The 22,379-nt window shown below is 42.7% G+C and overlaps 1 protein-coding gene across 1 annotated transcript; it reads left to right on the forward strand.

The window, feature by feature from the left end:
• The first annotated feature begins 819 nt into the window (after positions 1-819).
• LOC113931498 (axin interactor, dorsalization-associated protein-like) lies at positions 820-2,221 on the forward strand. Its single transcript, XM_035725813.1, has one exon. The coding sequence runs from the start codon at positions 951-953 to the stop codon at positions 1,869-1,871; it is 921 nt and encodes a 306-aa protein (XP_035581706.1). The 5' UTR covers positions 820-950; the 3' UTR covers positions 1,872-2,221.
• The last annotated feature ends 20,158 nt before the right edge of the window (positions 2,222-22,379 follow it).

Genomic DNA, 22,379 nt, shown 5'->3' on the forward strand with positions numbered 1-22,379 from the left:
TGTACACATGAAATATACATTTTTCAAAATGCATAGAGCTATACAACACAGAGTAAGCCCTAATGTAAACTATGGACTTTAGTAATAATATGTATCAATATTGGTTTCTCAGTTGTTACAAATGTACCCAACTAATGCAATATGTTAATCGGGGAAACTGTGGAAGAGGGGAAGAAGAGATATATGGGAATTCCCTATACTTTTGGCTCAATTTTTCTGGAAACCCCAAATTGCTCTAACAAATAAAGTCTATTTCAAAAACAAACAAAATTACTTATGTTCATTGCATTTCCCATTAAAAGGATCCATGGCTCCCTGGAGAAATGGCTGATTCCAGGTGTAGGGTAGGGAATTCAAGATAAGCCTCAGGCATGTTGTCATACCAAAAAGCAAGGACACTATCAAAGACTACTGAGGATACAGCAAGACCCAGGAGCTGACTTAAAGGGGCTTCTCCTGGCCAAAGGTTATCAAATTGAGCATTTAAAAAATGATTGTGGTTGACTGAAACACATCAAATATATAAAATTCTGTAAGTTCATTAGGACTCTCAAGAAAAAAACTCATTGATCATCACTGGAAGTTTCTAGAGCAACAACTCGTTACATTAAAAATAAACAAAGGTAAAGAATTAAGCACTGATTCTTCATTTCCTGGTCAAACAGTACTTCAGGGTCACTAAAAAGGTTGATAAGAAAAGTTCTTCATTACAGAGAGTTCCACTAATCGATGCAAAAGGAACGAGAGGATTATAAAGTCACCACTTTGCAACTCCTAATGAACGAATGGATTTAGGCAAAAAGCATCAATGAGTCCTCGGTGGGTGGCGGTGGTGGCCGTAGCGGTTCCTCCTGGCCCTGTTAATGTCGGGGCCAGGCCCGGGGAGGATGGCGCCCTAGAGCCCGGCCTCGCTGGGGTAGGGGCGGGAGGGGACGGGGTGGGCACCGGCCATGTCGGAGGTGACCCGGAGTCTGCTGCAGCGCTGGGGCGCCAGTTTTAGGAGAGGCGCCGACTTTGACTCTTGGGGCCAGCTGGTGGAGGCGATAGACGAGTATCAGATATTAGCAAGACATCTACAAAAAGAGGCCCAAGCTCAACACAATAATTCTGAATTCACAGAAGAACGAAAGAAAACCATAGGCAAAATTGCAACATGTTTGGAATTACGAAGTGCAGCTTTACAGTCCACACAGTCTCAAGAAGAATTTAAACTGGAGGACCTGAAGAAGCTAGAACCAATCCTAAAGAATATTCTTACGTATAATAAGGAATTCCCATCTGACGTTCAGCCTGTCCCCTTAAGAAGAATTTTAGCACCTGGTGAAGAAGAGAATTTGGAATTTGAAGAAGATGAAGAAGAGGGTGGTGCTGGAGCAGGGTCTCCTGATTCCTTTCCTGCTAGAGTTCACGGCACTTTACTACCCAGGCTGCTGTCAGAGCCAGGAATGACGCCACTCACCATCAGAATTGAGAAAATCGGTCTGAAGGATGCGGGGCAGTGCATCGATCCCTATATCACAGTTAGCGTAAAGGATCTGAATGGCATAGATTTAACTCCTGTGCAAGATACTCCTGTGGCTTCAAGAAAAGAAGATACATATGTTCATTTTAACGTGGACATTGAGCTCCAGAAGGATGTTGAAAAATTAACCAAAGCTGCAGCTATCTTCTTTGAATTCGAACACTGCAAGCCTAAAAAAAGGTTCACCAGCACCAAGTGCTTTGCTTTCATGGAGATGGATGAAATTAAAGCCGGGCCGATTGTAATAAGACTATACAAGAAACCCACTGACTTTAAAAGAAAGAAATTGCAGTTATTGACCAAGAAACCACTTTATCTTCATCTACATCAGACTTTGCACAAGGAATGATCCTGACATGAGTCACCTGGAACGTCTGTGAATTCTCCCACCCAGTAGCAACCCTCCTGGCTCTGTGTAGCGCATTCCCCCTCTGCCAGGCAGGTGGCAGGCCTCACGGGCGCCGGCAGGCCAGAGCGAGCCCGCGGGATTCACAGCCCAGCACGCCACTGACCTAGACGACTCCTTTGGATACGGGCTTATTGTAGTTTTGAAACATGTTTTTACTTTTATAGTATTTGTGCAATTCATAGTCTCTTTTCTAACTTACCACTATTCCTGCCCTGCTTCCTGGAACAACACTGCTGTGGGTAGGATGTGCTCGTCTTCAAAATTAATACAGCAATAAGAATGTGCTAGAGTTTACAAAAAAAAAAAAGCATCAATGAATGCTAAACCTATTAACTAAAAGTTTAACAAGGAACAGGCCAAGCCCATCTCACCGCAAAATAAATCTCATCACTAAAAGTGAGACAACCAGATATGATGCGCCTTCTGATTGATGCAATAGAATGCACACAGCACCACTTACAAAGCATTTTTGCCAAAAGCAGTGAACCTGAAACAAATAAATCTTCTAGTCTAGATCTAAACACCTGTATAGGAAATAAAAGAGATAGGGGAACAAGTTAAATGGTACCAGAAGGAGGTAATCAGCCAAACACAGAAAGTGGGGCACTTTGAGAAACAAATGGCCCAATTTCTCCAATAGCATGGTGTCTTACTCAGTTCAGGCGGCTCTAACAGAATATAATAGAATGGGTGGCTTATAAACAACAGGAACTTATTTGTCATAGCTCTAGAGGCTGAAGTCCAAGATCAAGGAATCAGCACGATTGGGTTCTTGGTGAAGGTCTGCCCCCTAGTTGCAGACAGCCAACTTCTTGCAGCCAACTTCTTGCAGTGTCCTCACATAGTGGAAGGGCGAGAGAGCTCTTTGACGTCCCTTTTATAAGGGTACTAATCCCATTCATTAGGGCTCCAACTTCATGACCTACTCACCTCCCAAAGGCCCCACCTCCTCATAGCATCACACGGGGGGCTAGGATTTCAACATATGAATTTTGTGGGGGGGGACACAAACATTCAGGCTATTATACATGGGAAGAAAAGGAAGAGGGGACATTGTTGTAGAATAAAAAAGACTTAAGAAACATGGCCATAAAATGAATTGTGTGGCTCTTGTTTGGAACTTGACTCAAAATAACCAATTTTTGAGAAAACCAGGGAAATTTGAATATGGGCTGGGTATTAGATCATATTAATACATTATTGTTCATTTTGTTAGAAGTGATAACGTCATTGTAGTTATATTTTAAAAGTCCTTCCTTATTCGTTTTTAAAAAGTTATTTAAATTACATATGTATCTGTGTGCATACATATGCACACACTTATACACACACACTACTTATGTGTGTATACCCATATAAATACATAAAAAACTTTTTAAAAAGACAATGATTCTGAGAGTGGAAAGGTTAGGTATTGGTTGAAAAGCAACTTTTTTTTTTCTTAGCTTGGTTACTAGAGCACATGAATGGCATAGCAGCAGAGACAGACTTTGGTATTAGGTTAAAGGAAATGGGTGACACAAAGCACTGTGCTCACAAATCCACTGATTGGAAAACCCCCATGAAAATAGCTGGTCACTAAGACAGACAGAGACTTAAAAGTCTTGTTGTACAGGCTGGAAGTCAATAGAGCTTCCAATCCAAAAGCTTTCTTTTCAGAATCTGGTAAGGGAAATTATCCAGGATTTCAAAATAGATTTGAGCTTCCTGAGGGCAGCCATAGTGTACTTCAGAAAGCTGGTGAAGCATATGTGGTGGTCTTATTTAAAGAGTTTAACCTGAGAGTCATCTGTGATAGGAGAGTCTCTATCATGCCCTAAGATGCCCTATTAGTCTGCTCAATATAGTGAGAAAGAGCTTAGTTAAGGCCATTTTTTATGGTGTTAAATAGTAAATGATGTAAATATTTTGTTTTTAACTTGTGCTTTTTTGGCCAGAAAATGTTTATATGCTGCATTTGAGTTTAAGTCACCCCATCGTTCACACAAGATGAATGAAAAGTGCACAGATTCAGTGAAGTGAGCACTGTCATTCAAGAGTTGCACACTGCTCATCTACAAAATCAATGGGTGATAGTTCTTGCTCCTCGTGATGCCTGTTTCTGTACATTCATGAGTTGTTGGGTTGCAATTACAATACTAGAATTGATGAGATGTGAAATGTGTAGAGGGCTGTTTTGCAATTATATTGCTTATGGCTTGATACGAGTATTTCATAATTGAGGTTGCTAAAAAATATATGAACCTGCACCTGAGTTAGCATCTAGATCCAACTATGAATTTACAGGAAATACAGAAGACAGAGGAGCATGTTAAACAATACCATGGGAAAGCTTTCAGCAGAATCTGGGCTGTGGAAAACTCTACTGGACAAAGAACCCAGTTTCTTCAACAGATAAATTGCAAAGAATAAAAAGATATGAAAGGTCTGTCTGTCTGTCTCTCTCTCTCTGACAAATAAATAAAACCTTTAAAAAAAGCGGGGGGATGGCTGGGTGGCTCAGTCGGTTAAGCATCGGCCTTTGGCTCAGGTCATGATCCCAGGGTCCTGGGATTGAGTCCCGCATCGGGCTCCTTGCTTGGCGGGGAGCCTGCTTCTCCCCCTGCCTGCCGCTTCCCCTGCTTGTGCTCTGTCTCTCTCTCTCTCTCTGACAAATAAATAAATAAAATCTTTTTTAAAAAAAGATATGAGAGGAACCTATAAATTAAAAGAATACAAGAGACATATCAAAAATTACCATGTATGGACCTTATTTGCATTCAAACAAGCTAACAGAAAAAAAATATGACATTTATGAGATAACTGGAAACTTATACGTGAATGAATATTTGATTATATTAAAGACTAATTTAGATATATAGGTTTCCCTGCTATCCAAAAGTAGAGTGTTGAACAAAACTATGAACAATAAGAAAACAAACAATCCAATTTTTAAATGGCCAAAAGACATGAACAGACATTTCACCAGAGAATATACAGATGGTTTATTACTTTTCCAGAGGTGCCATAACAAAGCAACACAAACTTGGTGGCTTAAATAACAGAAATTTATTCTCTCATAATTTTTGAGGCTAGTAGTCCAAAAATCAAGATGTCTGCCAGTCCATGCTCTCTCAGAAGGCTCTAGGGAAGGATCCTTCCTTGCCTCTTCCGAGCTTCTGGTGGTTGCCAGCAGTCCTTGGCTCACCTTGGCTTGTGGCAGCATAACTCCAATCTCTGCCTCCATCTTTACATGATTGTCTTCCCTCTGTGTATGTACAATAGTCCCCCCTTATCCGAGGTTTTGCTTTCCACGGTCTCAGTTACCCCTGGCCAACCACAATCCAGAAGCAGATGATCCTCCTTCTGACACAGTGTCAAAAAGTCAGTAGTAACCTAACGCTATGTCACAAGCCTACATCATGCCCCTCACTTCGTCTCATCACATAGGCATTTTATCATCTCACATCCTCACAAGAAGAAGGGTGAGTACAGGACAGTAAGGTATTTTGAGAGAGAGAACACATTCACATAACTTTTTTTCACAGTATACTGTTATAATTGCTCTATTTTATTATTGTTGTTGTTAATCAACAATACTAATAATAATACTAATAATTACTGTGCCTAATTTATAAATTAAACTTTATCATAGGTATGTACGTATAGGAAAAATATAGCATATGTGAGGGTTTTGTACTATCCATGGTCTCAGGCATCCCCAGGGGGTCTTGGAACATATCCCCCACAGGTAAGGGCAGACTACTGTATGTGTCCAAATTTCTCCCTTCTTATAAAGGCATCAGTCATTAGATAAGGGCCTACCCTAATCCAGCATGACCTTATCCTGACTTGATTACATCTGCAAAGACCCTATTTCCAAGTAAGGTCACATTCACAGGTTCCAGGTGAACAAGAATTCAGAGGGGACACTATTCAACCCAGTACAGATGGCAAATAAGCACATCAAAGATGTTCAACAGGGGTGCCTGGGTGACTCGGTCGGTTAAGCGTCTGCCCTCAGCTCAGGTTATGATCCCAGGGTCCTGGGATCAAGCCCCATACCGGGCTCCTTGCTCAGACGGTAGCCTGCTTCTCCCTCAGCCTGCCGCTCCCCCTGCTTGTGCTCTCTCACTCTGGCTCTTTCTCTCTGACAAATCAATCAATCAATCAATCAATCAATCAATCAATCTTTTTAAAAAAAGATGCTCAAAATAATTAGTTATTAAAGAAATACAAATTAAAACCACACGCCTATTAGAATGGCTACAATAAAAATAATAATAAACTCTGACAATATCAAGTACTTATAAGGACAACAATTTCTTTTAAAGTTAAATACCTTCCATGTGACCCAGAAATTCCACTTTTAGATATTTTTTTTTAAGTAAGCTCTATGCCCAACGTGGGGCATGAACTCACAACCCCAATGTCAAGAATCGCATGCTCTACCAACTGAGCCAGCCAGGGGGCCCCCCACTTCTAGATATTTACCAAAAAGAAATTAAAATTTATGTTTCCACAAAAACCTATACACAAATGTTCATATCAGCTTTATTCATAATAGTCAAATTTGATAATAACCCCAAAGTCCTTCAGTGGATGAATGGACAAACTGTGGTACACCCATACCATGTGACTGCTTACTAAAAAGGGGCATAAGGGAACATTTTGGGGTGATGCAAATGTTCTATATCTTGATCACAGTGATGGTTATACAACTGTATTAGCTTTTCAAAACTTAATAGATGCTTACAGTAAAAGAAGGTAAATTATATCTCAATAAACCTATTTTAAAAAGAATAGAACTGAAGGGCACCTGGGTGGCTCAGTCGGTTAAGCACCTGACTCTTGATTTTGGCTCAGGTCATAATCTCAGGGTCCCGGGATCAAGCCCCGTGTCGGGCTCCACACTCAGCGGGGAGTCTGCCTGAGGATTCTGTCTCCCTCTGCCCCTCCTCTGTCTCTCTCCCTCTCTCTCTCCCTTGCTCTCTAAAATAAAAATAAATAAATCTTTTTTAAAAAGAACAGAACTGAAGGAATATATATATACATACATATATATATGTTGCTATAGACTGAATGTGTCTCCCCCAAAATTCATAATTCATATCTTGAAACTGAATCTCCAATGTGATGGTATGTGAAGGTAGGGCCTCTGGGAGGTAATGAGGTCATGAAGGCGGAGCCCTCTCTTCTAAGAGAGACCACAGAGAGTTCCCTTGTCCCTTCCGTCATGTGAAGCCACAAGGAGAAGACAGCCATCCATGAACCAGGGGGCTCTCACCAGACACAGAACCTACCAGTACCCTGACCTCAGGCTTACCCAGCCTCCAGAATTGTAAAGAACAAATGTTTGCTGTTTAAGCCACCCACTCTATGGGATTTTTGTTATAGCAGCCCAAACAGACTAAGACACAAGTGCACAGGGAGTAGTAAGGATACAGATATAACAAGATTGGCCAAGGGTTAGTAATTACTTAAACTGAGTGATGGGAACAAAAGGGTTCTTCATACTGTTCTGTCTACTTTTATATCATAATAAAAATCTAAAATACATCTACCAAAAAGGGAGTGGGGGGGGGGAAGTCTGAGGAATCTGGCCATACACGTTTGTGATAGAATACAGGCTTTTCCATAGGTAAGACTTATAGTTTCCTTAGATGATTAGATAGATAGATAATAGATAAAATATTTTTAAGCAAAGGAAACCAGTAGCTACAGAATACATTACATGTGTTTGTACGAGCTATTTTTAATATATGTAGAGTAGCATTTTTAAGTTAAATGTTTTATGGTTTATAAGATATAATTATGCTCAGACTACACCTCAGAACAATTAAATTAGAATCCTTGGGGTTTGGGCCTGGGCATGGGCATATTTTTAAAGCTTTTCAAGTGATTCTAATACATAGCCAGGGTTGACAACCATTGCTTTGGGAGAAGAGTGATAAGAAATTCAAGCCTCGGGCGCCTGGGTGGCTCAGTTGGTTGCACGACTGCCTTCGGCTCAGGTCATGATCCTGGAGTCCCGGGATCGAGTCTCGCATCGGGCTCCCTGCTCAGCAGGGAGTCCGCTTCTCCCTCAGACCCTCCCCCCTCTCATGCTCTCTCTATCTCATTCTCACTCTCTCAAATAATAAATTAAAAAAATCTTAAAAAAAAAAAGAAATTCAAGCCTCACACTTTAATGTGAGCACCACTCAAATACACTTGTTCCTTGAAGCAAGTTTCACCACCCTAATCACTCACCTAGCACAGCAACTTCATTCACACCCTGCCCTGTCCTTATCCACACAGAACACTCCCTCTCCTTAAAGTCCCCTGGGGACCTGATTCATAGACCACCTTGTTTTCTTTCATGTGTCTCCTTCTCTCCGGGATGCTGTAGACATGAAGGTATCTAAGCAACTCTGTGCGAGTGTGAATGTGTATGTGCGTACGTGTGTGTTTCACAGATCGAAAGGTCACAGAGTATGGGTTTCTCAGGGACATGGAAAAGCGTCACAGAGAACAGGTCACGGAATCAATTCTAGAAGTGGTAGCAGAGTAAATCAATAAGCAGAAATGAAGTACAATTCGGTTAATGTCATGCTGCTAGCTTTTATAATTGGGACTGCTTTGGAGACAGAATGGAGAAAAATATACCTAAGAGATTGGCCTGCTAGCATCTCTGTTTGGGAAGTTTCCTCTCCCTTTCTCTCTCTCTTTCTCTCTCACTCTCTCACCTTCTCTCTCCCTTAAACATTAAATAAAAAGGTTTTCTTAAACTTGGGCCCATGGATTTCAGAGTCTATCCCTAAAATTTTATGCAAAATTCTCTGTGTATGTGCATCTTTCTGAAGAGAAGCCTCATAATGTCCATCAGGTTCTCAAAGAATATCAACCATTCACTGCCTTAAACAAAGGTGCACGTACACACGCGCGCACACACACATCCCTGTCTTTAGGGATGCTTTCATTTTTATAAAAAGATTTTATTTATTTGAGAGAGAGCGTGCACAAATGGGGGGGGGCAGAGGGAGAGGGAGAAGCAGGCTTCCCGCAGAACAGAGAGCCCGGGGAGGGGTGGGGTGCCGATCCCAGGACCCTGAGATCACGACCTGAGCCGAAGGCAGACGCTTAATGGACTGAGCCACCCAGGCCCCCGGGATGCTTTCATTTTTGATCCCATCCTGGCAGGCACCATAGCTGTTTCTACACATGAAAAATAGTTGACTTGATCCCACCACTGCTTCTTTTCATTTTTTTGGCACTTACTTTTGAAATCTGCCCTGTCCTGATGTTCATTTCTCTGGCTATCTGCCCTTGCACTGCATGCTCATGATTATATCTTAAGTTATAAGCCATTTTCGGCTATGGGGATTCCCACACCTACTCATCCTGGACTCTACCTCCACTTCCTCTTACTCAGATTGTCCCACTCCCAGCTTCCTGCTGCCCGGCCTTCCAAGTATAACCTACTCACAAATGACTGCTGCTGAAAGCCTCAGATCTCTGTCCCCAGTCATTCTTGGCCTAACTCCTCATCTGGACATTAAGAGTTGATCGGCAGAGAATGATGAGCAGAGCAGTCTAATTGGGGAAAAAATGGTCCAAGTAGGGAAGCAGCAAGAGATGAAATTGAGTTGGATTAAACTAAGATCACGTTGTAAAGGTCCTTGAGACATAAGACTGACAAGGTGGATAGCCCTCTCCCATGGGAAAGTGGGGAAGCACTGGAGATTTTAAAACTGGGAAAGTGACATGATTAAAATGATGCTTTAGGCAGCATTTCTGACAAAAGTGTGTATGTAATATTAATTGACATTACATGACAAAGAAGTCCTGTGGTCAATTAAGTTGGCTTAAAGAAAGTTAAAAAGATGTTTCTTTATTGCAGGACTTCTCAGGTCCTTTAACATACTAACTAGGTACCCTGTGAATCTTTAGGAGGGATCTGAATGTTCCCTGGTTCCTCAACTTGCATTGGCACAAAATCCTCTCTTGCACAGGAAGCATGTATCAGGGCTAACATTCCCCAAAGCACAATCTGGGAAACACGACTTTAGGAAGATCAATCTGGCAATGGTGTACAAGAGAGGCTGAAATGAGATGGAAGTGGGCTGGGAGACTGTTGGCGGCAAAGCAGCTCTGGTGGTACAGCAGCCCACACTACCACCTTGGCAGTGAGAATGAAGCAGAACAGGCAATTCAAGAGATTTTGTGAAGAATAGGGGAGACTGAGGTTAAGCCTCTGGTGGGAGGCAGAAACTGTGTCTTATTCTTCTTTTATCTCCTACAGGATAGCATTTCACAGACAGCTCTGCAAATGAGAGAAATATACATACTTACTGACCATTACTATATTTCCAGCACCAGGGATTTGATAAAATTTTTTCTGTTCCTCTTTAAAAGTAGTTCACCTGATTTATATATATATATATATATATATATATATATATATATATATATATATATATATGGCACGATTTGCAAAACTAGCTCACTGTTCATCTCACTGTTCATCACAACTGAAGAGGGGACTGGGGGCTATCTAAACAGTTTCTTTCTATCCACTTAAAAGGCAGATTGTGTATTTTGGTGAAAGCACGGGACTGAGGGCTTTTGTATGAAAGAAAAAAGAAGAGAGAGAATAGAAAGGAGGAAGATAGGGAATGTTCTATTTCAGGAATGTTTTGATTTGTTACTCAGCCCCCTCCAACCAAAAAAAAAAAAAAAAAAGCTTTCAAAAGATATCCTTTGGCCAATGGTTACATAAAAAACACTCAACATTAACAGTTAACAAAATCACTAGCCAGAGAAATCTGACAGGTAAAAAGTTCCAAAGCACAATTAGGGGGAAATTGGCTTGGTTAATCAGGGTTTACAGAGTTAGTACCCATGGCTTTAAAATGCTAATGTCATAGATCTCTCAAATGAAGTTAAGTCAATTATAACAAGTGGTTCTCCCAAGACTTGACATTAGCCTCACCAGTCTGGTCACACTGCCCCAGAAGCAGAGGCAGTTCCTGATAAAGGCAGAAGAAGCATGATTTCCTAAGAGGATTCAGACAGCCTTCAGGATACCATCCATGCCAACAGGATCAACATGGTAGCCTGACATTCTTAGGCAGTCAGTGTAACCTCAATTCAGGCAGAGCTTGACTAGACTGGCACTGCCCAAAAGGGAAACATCTATCTCCAGGGGGTGCTGCTTTATTTATATAAATCTACAGACAGCAAAACCAGCATATCAGTCTGTGCCTCTGTTTCCTCATCTGTAAAATAGGGATGATAAAAGCACCCACTTCATAAGACTGAGGCAAAGATTTAATGAATTCATACGTATAAAATGCTAAGTACAGTGCTTGCCAAAAGTAAGTGCCCGCTGTTAACTGTTTTTATCATTATTATTATTATTAATACATTATCAAAGCCCAACAACCTAAGATACAACTATACAGTGGTTGGCAGAGGAAAGATTTTCTTCTAGGAGCATGCCCTATTTCCCTCAGTCAAATCTATACCTTTCTTACGTGCACCCTCAAAGCTCATTTCCTCTATGGAAACCTGAGCATAAAATCCTGAGTATGCTCCTTCACATATCCCCAGAAACCAATACAGACTGAAGCACTCACGTTTCCACAAAGTAATAGGGTAAGGCAGCAATGAGATAAGACTGGGGGGAAATTCTCCCAAGAATAAGAACCAAGTCTTTTCCACCTTTCAATCAATCCCCAGTCTAGTGCAGGGCCTGGCCCAGAGTAGACTGCTCCATGAAATTTCACTGAATTGCACAAGAAGAGAAGGAAGAAGAGATTCTCAACCTTTCTTGGCAGATGCCACAACCCTAGGCAGTAGAGGAACTGAGAGAGATGCTGTCCTCTACAGCACGAGTGGGGACACAGCAAGGTTTTCATTCCAGGGTCACTTTCTCTCGCATTAGATGCAAATTCATTACTCCCTCCAGACGGCCTCGGCCTTCCGTGTTGTCACAGTCAAGAGCCAGCAGCGTGTTGTGGTGAACACGTAGCAGCACAAAAGAGTGCTTCCTTCCTGTCCAAGGTGACTCCCCAAAGCGGCCTGTCACGTTTGCCTTATCTTCTCGGCAGGGCCTTCACTCTTTAAAGAGTCAGGATATTTTTCTACTATCAAGGATTAACGTGCAGCAGAGACTGTGTCATATGACTAACGTGGCGAGAGATCTCAGCTCTCATAGCTCTTTTGAGGACAATCTATGATTCCTCAACCCTTCTGAATTCTCTATTACAATATCCTTTTATACTGGTTCCAATTAGGTGTGTGGTAGACACATGTTTCTCCTGCATACTAATGTAAGAAAATCTCCTTCTCTTAGAATCGGTGACCAGCTGCCTGGTACTCTATGATTATGCCTGGTATCTTTCCCTGACATACTGGTAGAGTGACACAAACTCATGGTTGCAGGGACTTGATGAGCCCAAGATCCCAACTGCATAGCCAGTCCAAGGGTGCAGATTTAAGAAATAATAATAAAAATTGGGACACCTGGGTGGCTCAATCAGCTAAACATCTGCCTTCGGCTCAGGTCATGATCCCAGGGTCCTGGGATCGAGCCCCACATTGGGCTCCTTGTTCAGCGGGGAGCCTGCTTCTCCCTCTGCCTGCCACTCCCCCTGCTTGTGCTAGCTCTCTCCCTCTGATAAATAAATAAATAAAATCTTTAAAAAAAGATAATAATAAAAATAGTAAGAACAATGGTATGAAGCCAAATTTGGAGAAAGAGCCAGAAGTTAGGAATCGAGACTGTCAAAAGCAGTAAATTGGAATTTATGCCATATACAAAAATTAACTCAAAATGGATCAAAGACCTAAATTTAAGAGCTAAAACTATAAAAACTCATAGAAGAAAACACAGGGGCGAATCTTCGTGACCTTGGATTTGGGCATGGTTTCCTAATTATCACACCAAACACAGGCAACAAAAGAAAAAACTTAATTGAAGTTTTTTCATTGAAATTTTTTAAATTGTGTGCATCGAGAGACATTATTCAGAGAGTAAAAAGACAATCCATAAAACAGGAGAAAATACTTGCAAATCACACATCTGATAAGGGTTTAATATCCAAAATATATAAAGAACTCCTACAACTCAACAACAAAAGGACAAACAACTCAATTTAAAAGGGGGCAAAGACATTTCACCAAAGAAGACATGCAAATGGTCAAAAAGCACGTGAAAAGATACTTCACATCATTAGACATTAGGGAAGTATGAAGCAAAAGCACAAAGATATGCCACTTTGTGGCACCTGGCTGGCTCAGTGGGAAGAGCATGCGACCCTTGATCTTGGGATTGTGAGTTTGAGTCCCACGTTGGGTACAGAGATTACTTAAATAAAATAAAAACTTAAAAAAAAAAAAGATATACCACTTCACTTCTAAAATGGCTATAATATTTTAAAAATCAGAAAATAACAAGTGTTGGTGAGGATGTGTACCTGGAACCTCATGCATTGCTGATGGGGATGTTAAGATGATGCAGTCACTGTGAAAAACAGTTTGGAAGTTCCCCCAAAAAGTCAAAAATAGGGTTACTACATGATCCAGCAATTCTACTGCTGGGTATACACCCAAAAGAACTGAAAGTAAGGACTCCAACAGGTATCTGTACACCAAAGTTCATAGCAGCATTATTCACAATAGCCAAAATGTAGAAACAACTCAGGTGTCCATCAACAGATGAATGCATAAAAACATGTGGTACATCCACACAAGAGAATATTATTCTGCCTTAAAAAGGAATGAAATACTGACAGATGCTATAGCAGCATGGCCCTGGAAAATATGATGCTGAGCGAAATAAGCCGGGCACAAAGAACAAATGTTATAGGATTCCACTTATACGAAACAGCCTGAATAGGCAAATTCATAGGGACAGAAAATAAATTAGAGGTTACCAGGGAACTGGGGATGGGAAGGAGGGAAGAATGGGGAGTTACTGCTTCATGGATACAGAGTTTCCGTTTGGGGTGATGTAAATTTCAGAAATGGAGGGTGGTGATGGTTGCACCACATGGTGAATATAATTGATGCCAGTGAATTGTACACTTAACGTGGTTAAAATGGCCAAGTTTACATCATATGTATTTTAGCACAACAGAAAAAAGCAATTGCTTTATTTGTGTTAATGCTCATATTTGAAGTAAGAAGCCACAACAGAAGCAGAAGCAGCTCAAGGGCATCTTAACAGAAGGCCCAAGAGAACGGTGCCAGCAACTCCTATCTTGTTTCTGCACAAGGATGGTGGTAATTCAACGTGCTGGTTCAACTTTTGCCTCATTCTCATCCGATGCTGTTTTGCTGAGCTGCAAGGTGGGATGCGTGATCCATGACTCTATACAAGAGATCTCTGGAGGGCCTGGAAAGTGAATGAGCTCAGCATTTGTGTTAGGCAGGAGGAGAGGATGTTCCAAGGACGGTGGGTGTAGCCAATGTGTTTGTTGCCCAGGGTTACAATGGATGGAGCCAAGGAGCACATTCCAAATGCAGAGTCCTGAGGACGCCAAGACGCAAGTTGGTATAGAGCCCAAAACATAGATTCCCCAAGTCTGAGGGGTTAGCAGAAATGTAAAACCAACGTATGAAAGTAAAAACTGGAGAGATGCAGGGAAGCTAGCTAACACATGAAGGGAATTAGGATGAGCCTGAATTAATCCTGAGCTGTCTGCCTCAGATTTTTATAGGATTCTCATGCCTGATTTTGCATTTAAAGGTCTGAAAAGAACAGTAAGTTTAAGGTGTTTTGACATTATAAACCAGTATTAGATTCTTTTAAGAACATTCCCTTTTAAGGAGAAAAGTTACCTGGGAAATTGACAGGAGCTGTTAGTAGAAGAAGGGAAGAATCAGGGCATGTCAATCTTCTCTCCTCTGCAAATGATCTATAGAAATAGCAGCATCCCTCAGACATAATAAAAAGAACTTAGAGGACAATTTCTTGTAGGCACAAGGACTTCAGAAATGGAAGAGACAGTAATTATCTATTACCCGACAACTGGATAGTAGATATTGGAAATCAAAAACTACAGGAAATAGATGCTTCTGGGGTGTTAGTACCTGCTCTGGAAGCCCCGCCTCCAGAGGCACCAAGCCCATGTGGTAGCTGTCCAGGTCTGGTCACTGTCCTAAAGGCTAAGAGTGATAGCAGGTAGAGAAAATGGGGACAGTGGGGTGGACTTGAGGCAAAGAATGAGACAAAGCCTCCCTGCAGAGAGGCTGGGATGGCCACCCTTTTCAACCTGAGCTATGCTCCTACAATTCAGGCCTATAAAGTCAGTGCAGGGGCCATCAGACTGTGAGGCCCACTAGATTTGCCTGTGGCCCACCTAGTAGAGATCTGGGCCCAGAAGAAATGAAACTGTCTTGGAGTGTGAAAAGGAAGGAGGCCAAGAAGGAACAGAAAAGGTGGGGGAAGCCTTGGTAAAAGAAAGTGTGGAGGGGCACCCAACCCAACCTGCTTCTTTTACAATTCTAAGGGCTGGGGTGCCTGCCAAAACCATGGAAGAGTCAGGGATTAAATATTTACCCAACAGTCAGGGTCTAAAATAGATTATAATGTGAAACCAGATGAATTATGAGAATTACTTGAGCAGTAGAAAACTAAAATATATTAAAGTCATCCATCAGGCCCTCCTATTGCTAGTAAATGATAATTGGCTGAATCCGTTTTCTGGGGTTGCCAGCCAAGGTTGCTCAGGCTCTTCTTTTGGCAGAAAGTAAAAGGAGCAGGCCCTGGGCAATCAGCCCTGCAGGCAGGATTTAAAAGAGAGGTGCTTCCTTCCTGTGTATCAGGCAGAAAACAAGCAATAAACAGTGTGGTGGAGAGGGATGGGGGAATGGTGGTGGGAGGGAGCAAATCAAAGTTAGAATAGGGAGTTCAAATATGTTATCAAGCCAAGTGTCTAGACCTGGGGTTCCTGATCATTTTTGAGCCACAGACCCCTTTAACAGTTTGGTGAAACCTATGGATTTCTTTTGAGAGTAATATTTTTACATGTATAAAATAAAACACAATGGATTAAAAAGGAAACCAAATAAAATGCTATACAATTATATACTATTTTATATGATATAGTAATATATGTGTTATTTTATTAACACATTAAATAATAAGATCTAGTACTGGATATAATAGCTACCATAATTTCAAAGCAGTGATGAGCATAAGAGGTATTCTGAAATCTCTACAACTTCTGTCATTTGATTTAAAAACATTTCTACTAGGGACGCCTGGGTGGCTCAGTCGGTTAAGCGGCTGACTTCGGCCCAGGTCATGATCCCAGGGTCCTGGGATCGAGTCCCACATTGGGCTCCTTGCCCAGCAGGGAACCTGCTTCTCCCTCTCTCTCCCTCTGCTTGTGCTCTCTCTGTCAAATAAATAAAATCTTTAAAAACGTTTCTACTGGCTTCAAAGTTGCAGGTATTGTGAATACTACTGTGGTTTGTTGCTTATACTCATGATAGAAGAAAATGTTAAATTTCAGTTAGAGGCCAGTGAAAACAAAGCTGTGTTTTCCCCATACAAATTTATTGACCCCGTGATTTTTTTTAAAGATTAATTTATTCATTTGAGAGAGAGAGCATGAACGCACACAAGCATGCGCACAGGGAGGGGGTGGGCAGAGGGAGAGAAAGGCAGAGAAGCAGACTCCCTGCTGAGCGCAGAGCCCAATGCAGGGCTTGATCCCAGGACCCCAGATTATGACCTGAGCTAAAATCAAGAGTCGGACGCTCAACTGACTGAGCCACCCAGGTGCCCTGACCCCTTGATTTTTTTAAATTGAGATATAATTGACGGATTTATCCATGGACTCTTTGGGAATTTGTGTACCTGGATTAAGAACCCCTGACAGAAGTGAAAAACAGAAGCCAAAACAAAAATCCAGGAAAGTTCCAAACACAGAGTAACAGAGGAGCAAGCAGGAGATCTAAATGAATTCGGATGATTAAGGACAGATACTGTAGTGGCCTTTTAAGCGTTCCCAGCATGCACTTGCTTGCCTGAACTGCACTCAGTTAAAGGGCCTGACAAGAGGTAGATGGGGTAAAAATGAAAACAGAGTGGCTACATGTTGATAACTATAGAAGTTGGGTGACAAGCACATCAGGTTCTTTATACTACTCCTTTACTTCTCTGTATATTTGAAATTGTTCATACTGAAGCGATTTAGAAATAATAAAGGATCTGACATGCTGTTTAATTATCAGAATTACTGGGGCACCTGGGTGGCTCAGTCGGTTAAGTGTCTGCCTTCAGCTCAGGTCATGATCTCAGGGTCCCGCTCAGGGCGGAGTCTGCTTCTCCCTCTCCTTCTGCCCCTTCCCCTGTTCATGCTCTCTCTTTCTCTCAAATAAATAAAATCTTTAAAAAATTATCAGAATTGCTTAAGTTCATTCACTTACCTATTCATTCATTCAACAAATACTTATTGTTGCCTCTGGCATAGCATGGAGTATAGCAAGGTTGAAACCAGAGTCAGGTAGGAGTCAGACCAGGAGAAAGAGTAAGGAGGAGTCAGTTCCTAGTCTTGGATGGAAGAAAGAGAATGGATGGTAAGGCAAAGCCGGGGGCAGAGTACAGGTCCTGGGGGAGAACATTTTGATGGGAGTGAAGTTCTTGAAACAGAGAGGGAAAGGGGGGGGCACACTACAGTGGGTGGGAGGGCAGAGTGAGCAGTCTCTGGTGCAAGTCGGCTGGAGGCAGAAAGGGGATGGTGAAGAAAGATGGCTGAGGCAGTGGGGAGCCACCCATGGAAGCTTTTGCATCCTCCTTCACACTATGCCTAGCTCTGAGTGGAGGGATCTACTTGATGGCTATTTTCTGCCCAAAAAGACACATTCCAGAATACACCATTTGGATACAGCAAAGAAACGCAGGTCACATCAAAGCTCTGTTTTTTTTAGAAACATGAGTTTTAAAGTCCACTGTCAATCTCAAAAGAAAAAAAATACATACATTAAGGCTGTAGAACAGAGCTTTTAAAAGGAATGCAAATCAAACGTCAGAGGGAAGAAATTCATCTGTTTATATTTCATTTCCTCTAACATTTGCCTAACCGAGAAAACAGCAACTGGGTTTTAATAACATTGGAGGAGTAAAAAATCCCAGGATATAAAACCCTTTAAACAAGTTTTCTTCCAAAGCCCATTTCAGTAATGGCTCAGTAATTACGGCACTCACAGGAGCGCTCTAGCTAGTACCTTCCAATAGGGGGCTGCAGGCCCTGCTGGCAGGCCCGCATTCTAACCACCTGACTCACCCAAGAAAACAAAGTCCAAATGAGTTTCATCAGGATACCCTTTGGTAAGAAACCTGGCAAGTGAGGAGAATTCTGCTTCAATGCGGATTTCTCCTCCATGAGCACAACTAATGGTTGTGCCTCCTTCAGCACTTCCCATGGCTCTATTGACCAGGACATGGTGACTTGAACTTGGTCATCTAATTGACACCTACTCCAATTCCCTTCAGAGCTCCCAGTCACATCTGCCAAACATCTGAACTGTAGGTGGGGCCAGCCTCTGTCCACAAAGGCACACAATTCAGAGGGGAAGAGAATACATCTTCTTACACCCACAGTCAACAGCAAGAAAAGTCATATTTGCCAGTACCAGCATTCACACAGTTTACTGATTTGCCGTCAAAGTAGCCTAACCTATCCTGGTTAAGAACACAGGCTCTAGAAATGCACATGGGTTTTAATTTAAGTCACTTACTAGCTGTGTGACCTTGGACAAGTTACTAAACTTGTTACTAAACTCCTCTGAGACTTGGTTTTATGAGCCTCGTATAAGGGATAACAATAGTTATCTATCTCATAGCATTGTTGTAAGAATTAAATGAGAAATTCTGGCACAGCTCCTCCCCTGACACTCTACTCCTTCAGTAATCCACTCCGCTAAGCACCAGACTCCCACCAGGGGTGTGGGTCTGGGGAGACTGTGAGTATCCTCCAACAAACCCTCAGGATGAGCATCCAGAGCTCTTAGGCATCCTCGGGCAAGGTGAACATGTCCTCCACCCCACCGCCAAGGACAAAGGACAGGAGAATGGCCACTTGAAAAGCAGTAAAGATTTAACATCTGTAGGCAAAGGGGGGTGGTCTCCTCACCCTGAATAGGACAGATGAGACAGCCCAGGCCACCAGAGGTGCCACTGAGCCAGAATCTTTCATTCTTGAGTCCACAAAAGAGTCCCTGAGAGACTCAGAAGAAGAAAGGGGAAGAAAGAGAAGAAAAAGGGGAAGGAGAAGGGAAGGGAGGTAGGAAAGGAAGAGGAGAAGAAGGAAGAGAAGTAATTCCCTTATTGGAGCCCTTCAAATAGAGGCTCTGCCTTCAAGAGAAACCAGAAAGAGGTTGAAGATGTTGTGTCTCTAGCCTCACTCACCAAAGGAGAGTGAGGTCAGGCCAGCAGTACTGAGCAGCTGACCAGGAAGGAAAGGTCCCCCCACCCCCTCCCAAGAGCCAGGAGTCCCAGACAGAGGCTACCTTTGCCAGCCATGCCAGAGACACAAAAGAAGGGCCAGGACTCCGGGCCACAGAGCTGTCCATCTCCTCAGGCCAGAGACTGGCACCCACACCAAGAGTCAATGAGCAGAAGGAGGAGCGGGTGGGGGCACACAGGTGATTTCTAAGCTGCAAAGACTCATACTGTCACTGTAGGGTCACTAGCCACACCTGGTGCTCTGGTTTTCTCCCCCTGCTAAAAAAGGAACTGGCTGCTGCCCCCTCCCAGCCAGGTTTGCCCCTTCTCCTTCCTGCAGAATTGCCCATTAGCCATCTGGCCTTCCTTCCTCAAGCATAGTTGAAAATGGTCTCTCACAGTTTCCCAAGTGAGTTCAGCGATGTAAAATGCTCCTGTTCATGTCCTTACCTCCTTCCCTGGCTCTCCGCCTGCAGAGGTCAATTTCTGATTCCCTTTCCTACTTCTATGCCACATAAGTTTTGGTTGCCCTACCCACTAAGCCCCGAGCCAGAAGTGGAGTGTTTGTTTGCACTCTCAGACTCTGAGCATTTACCCCTGCATGCAACTTGTGTTGACCCTTGAACGATGCCCAAGATTTGTGGTGGCAAGGGACATTGCGGGCAGTGGTAACAGCATGAGCATGAACTTAAAATTCCAAATGAGTACAACATAGTCAAAAGTCAGTGAGGAAGCCAGCCTGTAGAGGCACCATGGCAGAGTGCAGTGGAAAGTACAGCTAGAGTTCTATCAAGCCTCATAGGAGTTGGGACATAGCTCAGCTTCTGACACACTGCAGGGGCCAGGAAGAAAATGGCGTCGGTGGGGAAGAAGCACTGATGGTGGGGAAGAACAGAAGAGGGTAAGAAGCAACTATATGTAGAGGTGATAAACTAGGTAATAAATATCAAGTACAGGAAAAACACGTACTACCTGGAAAGTTGGGAGCAATTCTCTTAGGCAATAGAACACTCTAGCAAGTTAAGTGTTAAGCAGAAACCCCTTTGGATTACTCCCCACAACCACACACCACCCTTGCAAAGCCATTTTATAAAATTTGAGTTCATCCTTTCTTAGTGAGCAGACTCTAAGTGAGACAGTATTTTTCTACTGGTTAAGAGTCTAAGGGTCATTATTATCAATTACAAAAAAATTAGACATCTAAGGCATATAGTTCTCAGATTGGCTGAGTGTGGATTGAGCCTGGGACATGCTCTACAAATTGATTTTTTAAAATAAATCCCTGACACAGCCTTGGTTTTGTGTTGTTTGCCTCCTTCTACTAAAAGCTAAGCATAGCAAGATAAGAAAAACAAAGCTAAAATTTAAATGTAAAAGTTCAGTTAATTGAACTGCTTCCAGCCAAGATGGAGTAAGAGGGACTAGATTTATCCCTCCACCTTAGAAACCATAGAACAGTACAAAACTTATGAAGGAATATTTTTCAGACGTTGGGCAGGGAAGACCTATAACCTCAAACATATATAAACAAAGAAAGCCCTAAAATTGTACCAGGTTACTGCCTTGAGGCAGTTTCCAGGATAAGGCTCAAGGAAAAGGAACCCAAAAAGAGCACTCACTGAGTTGAGGGGACAGAGACTGGTGTTCAGGGAGGCCAAAGCAGTTATGATTTGTGGGGCAGACTACCAGAGAGGAGGAAGCTACACAGAGAAAGAGTTCCAGAGATATGCAGAAGGGTCCTCTTAAGTCTTTGGCTAAGCACTGATATGCACAGATGTGAAAGGAAAACACCCAAAGCCAGGGAAAAAAACTCAAAAAAAGAAAGAAAGAAAGAAAGGAAGAAAGAAAGAAAGAAAGAAAAAGACAAAAGCAAGAAGCTAGAATAATACTTGGAGTTCACATAAGGCTGGTAATACTTCATGTCCTCACCAGCCACAGTAGAAAAATATCCTAATACACAGATCATCCAGCGGCATCCTCAGAAGATATAGGGGAACAAAATTAACCCTAGAATAAAGGTTGGTCTGAACTTGTCCCAACAAAGTTTAAAAGCAAGTCTTGAAAGGATCAAACTAAGTCTTAACTAAGTCTAACTGCATATCAGAAAAATAAATCCAAGGGAGGACTTAAGATGGCGGAGTAGTAGGGAGACCCTGAGCTTGCCTCATCCCTCAAACACAGCTAGATCAACATCAAATCATTTCAAACAACTTGGAAATCGATCTGAGGATTAAGAAAACAATCTGCACACCTGGAGGGGAAGAACATGGCAGGTGTGAGGTTTGGAGATGTGAATTGGGGGAGAGAAAAGCCACAGTGCCTCACAGGGGAGTGAGCCCTTTTTGTGGAAGGGAAGTCAGGGAGAGAGGGAGAGAGGGGAGAGACAGCAGCAGGTAGGGTTCACACAGAACGCAGTAGGGTGGGGAATCCCCTACGTCACACTGGGAGAGAACGTTCTCCTTCCTGGATTACATTCGGAAAAGGGTATTTTGCTTCTCCAAGGACAAAAGCCTTGCCGGGAGCTGTTGAATGGCCATTCAACAGCAGGGGACAGACACTTGCATAGAAGACAGATAACCTGGTTAGTGCTTCACCATAGACTTCAGCCACTGTGCACACACTGTGTGACTGCTTTTCTGGGAAAGGACAGTGCCAGGTGCGCTGCAAGGCTCTCCTCCGGGGGAAGAGAAACAAGTCCACACTTGATGGGTCCTTTAAGATTTGGAGTTTTGAATCCCAGCCACAGGCCAGAGATAAAACACAGAAGAGCTGTGGCACCAGGTGTGACGATGGCCCAGGCACAGACAGGTTGAGGGCAGGGATCTGGCGAAAACCTGGGACACAAGAGGGGATATTGTTTGCTTTACTGTGAGGGCCTCCTGAACAGTGGGTGCCATGAGTTCCCCTCCTCGGGGACAAGAGGGCAATGTGACGCCATCATCCATTCCTGCCCACCAACACTGTCAGACTTCAGAGAGAAACACAGTCTCCAGTGGAGGCTGGAGTTGCTTACAGCAAACCCTAAC

The sequence above is a fragment of the Zalophus californianus genome, chromosome X, assembly GCF_009762305.2.
Source record: "Zalophus californianus isolate mZalCal1 chromosome X, mZalCal1.pri.v2, whole genome shotgun sequence".
In the NCBI taxonomy this organism is placed as follows: Eukaryota; Metazoa; Chordata; class Mammalia; order Carnivora; family Otariidae; genus Zalophus; species Zalophus californianus.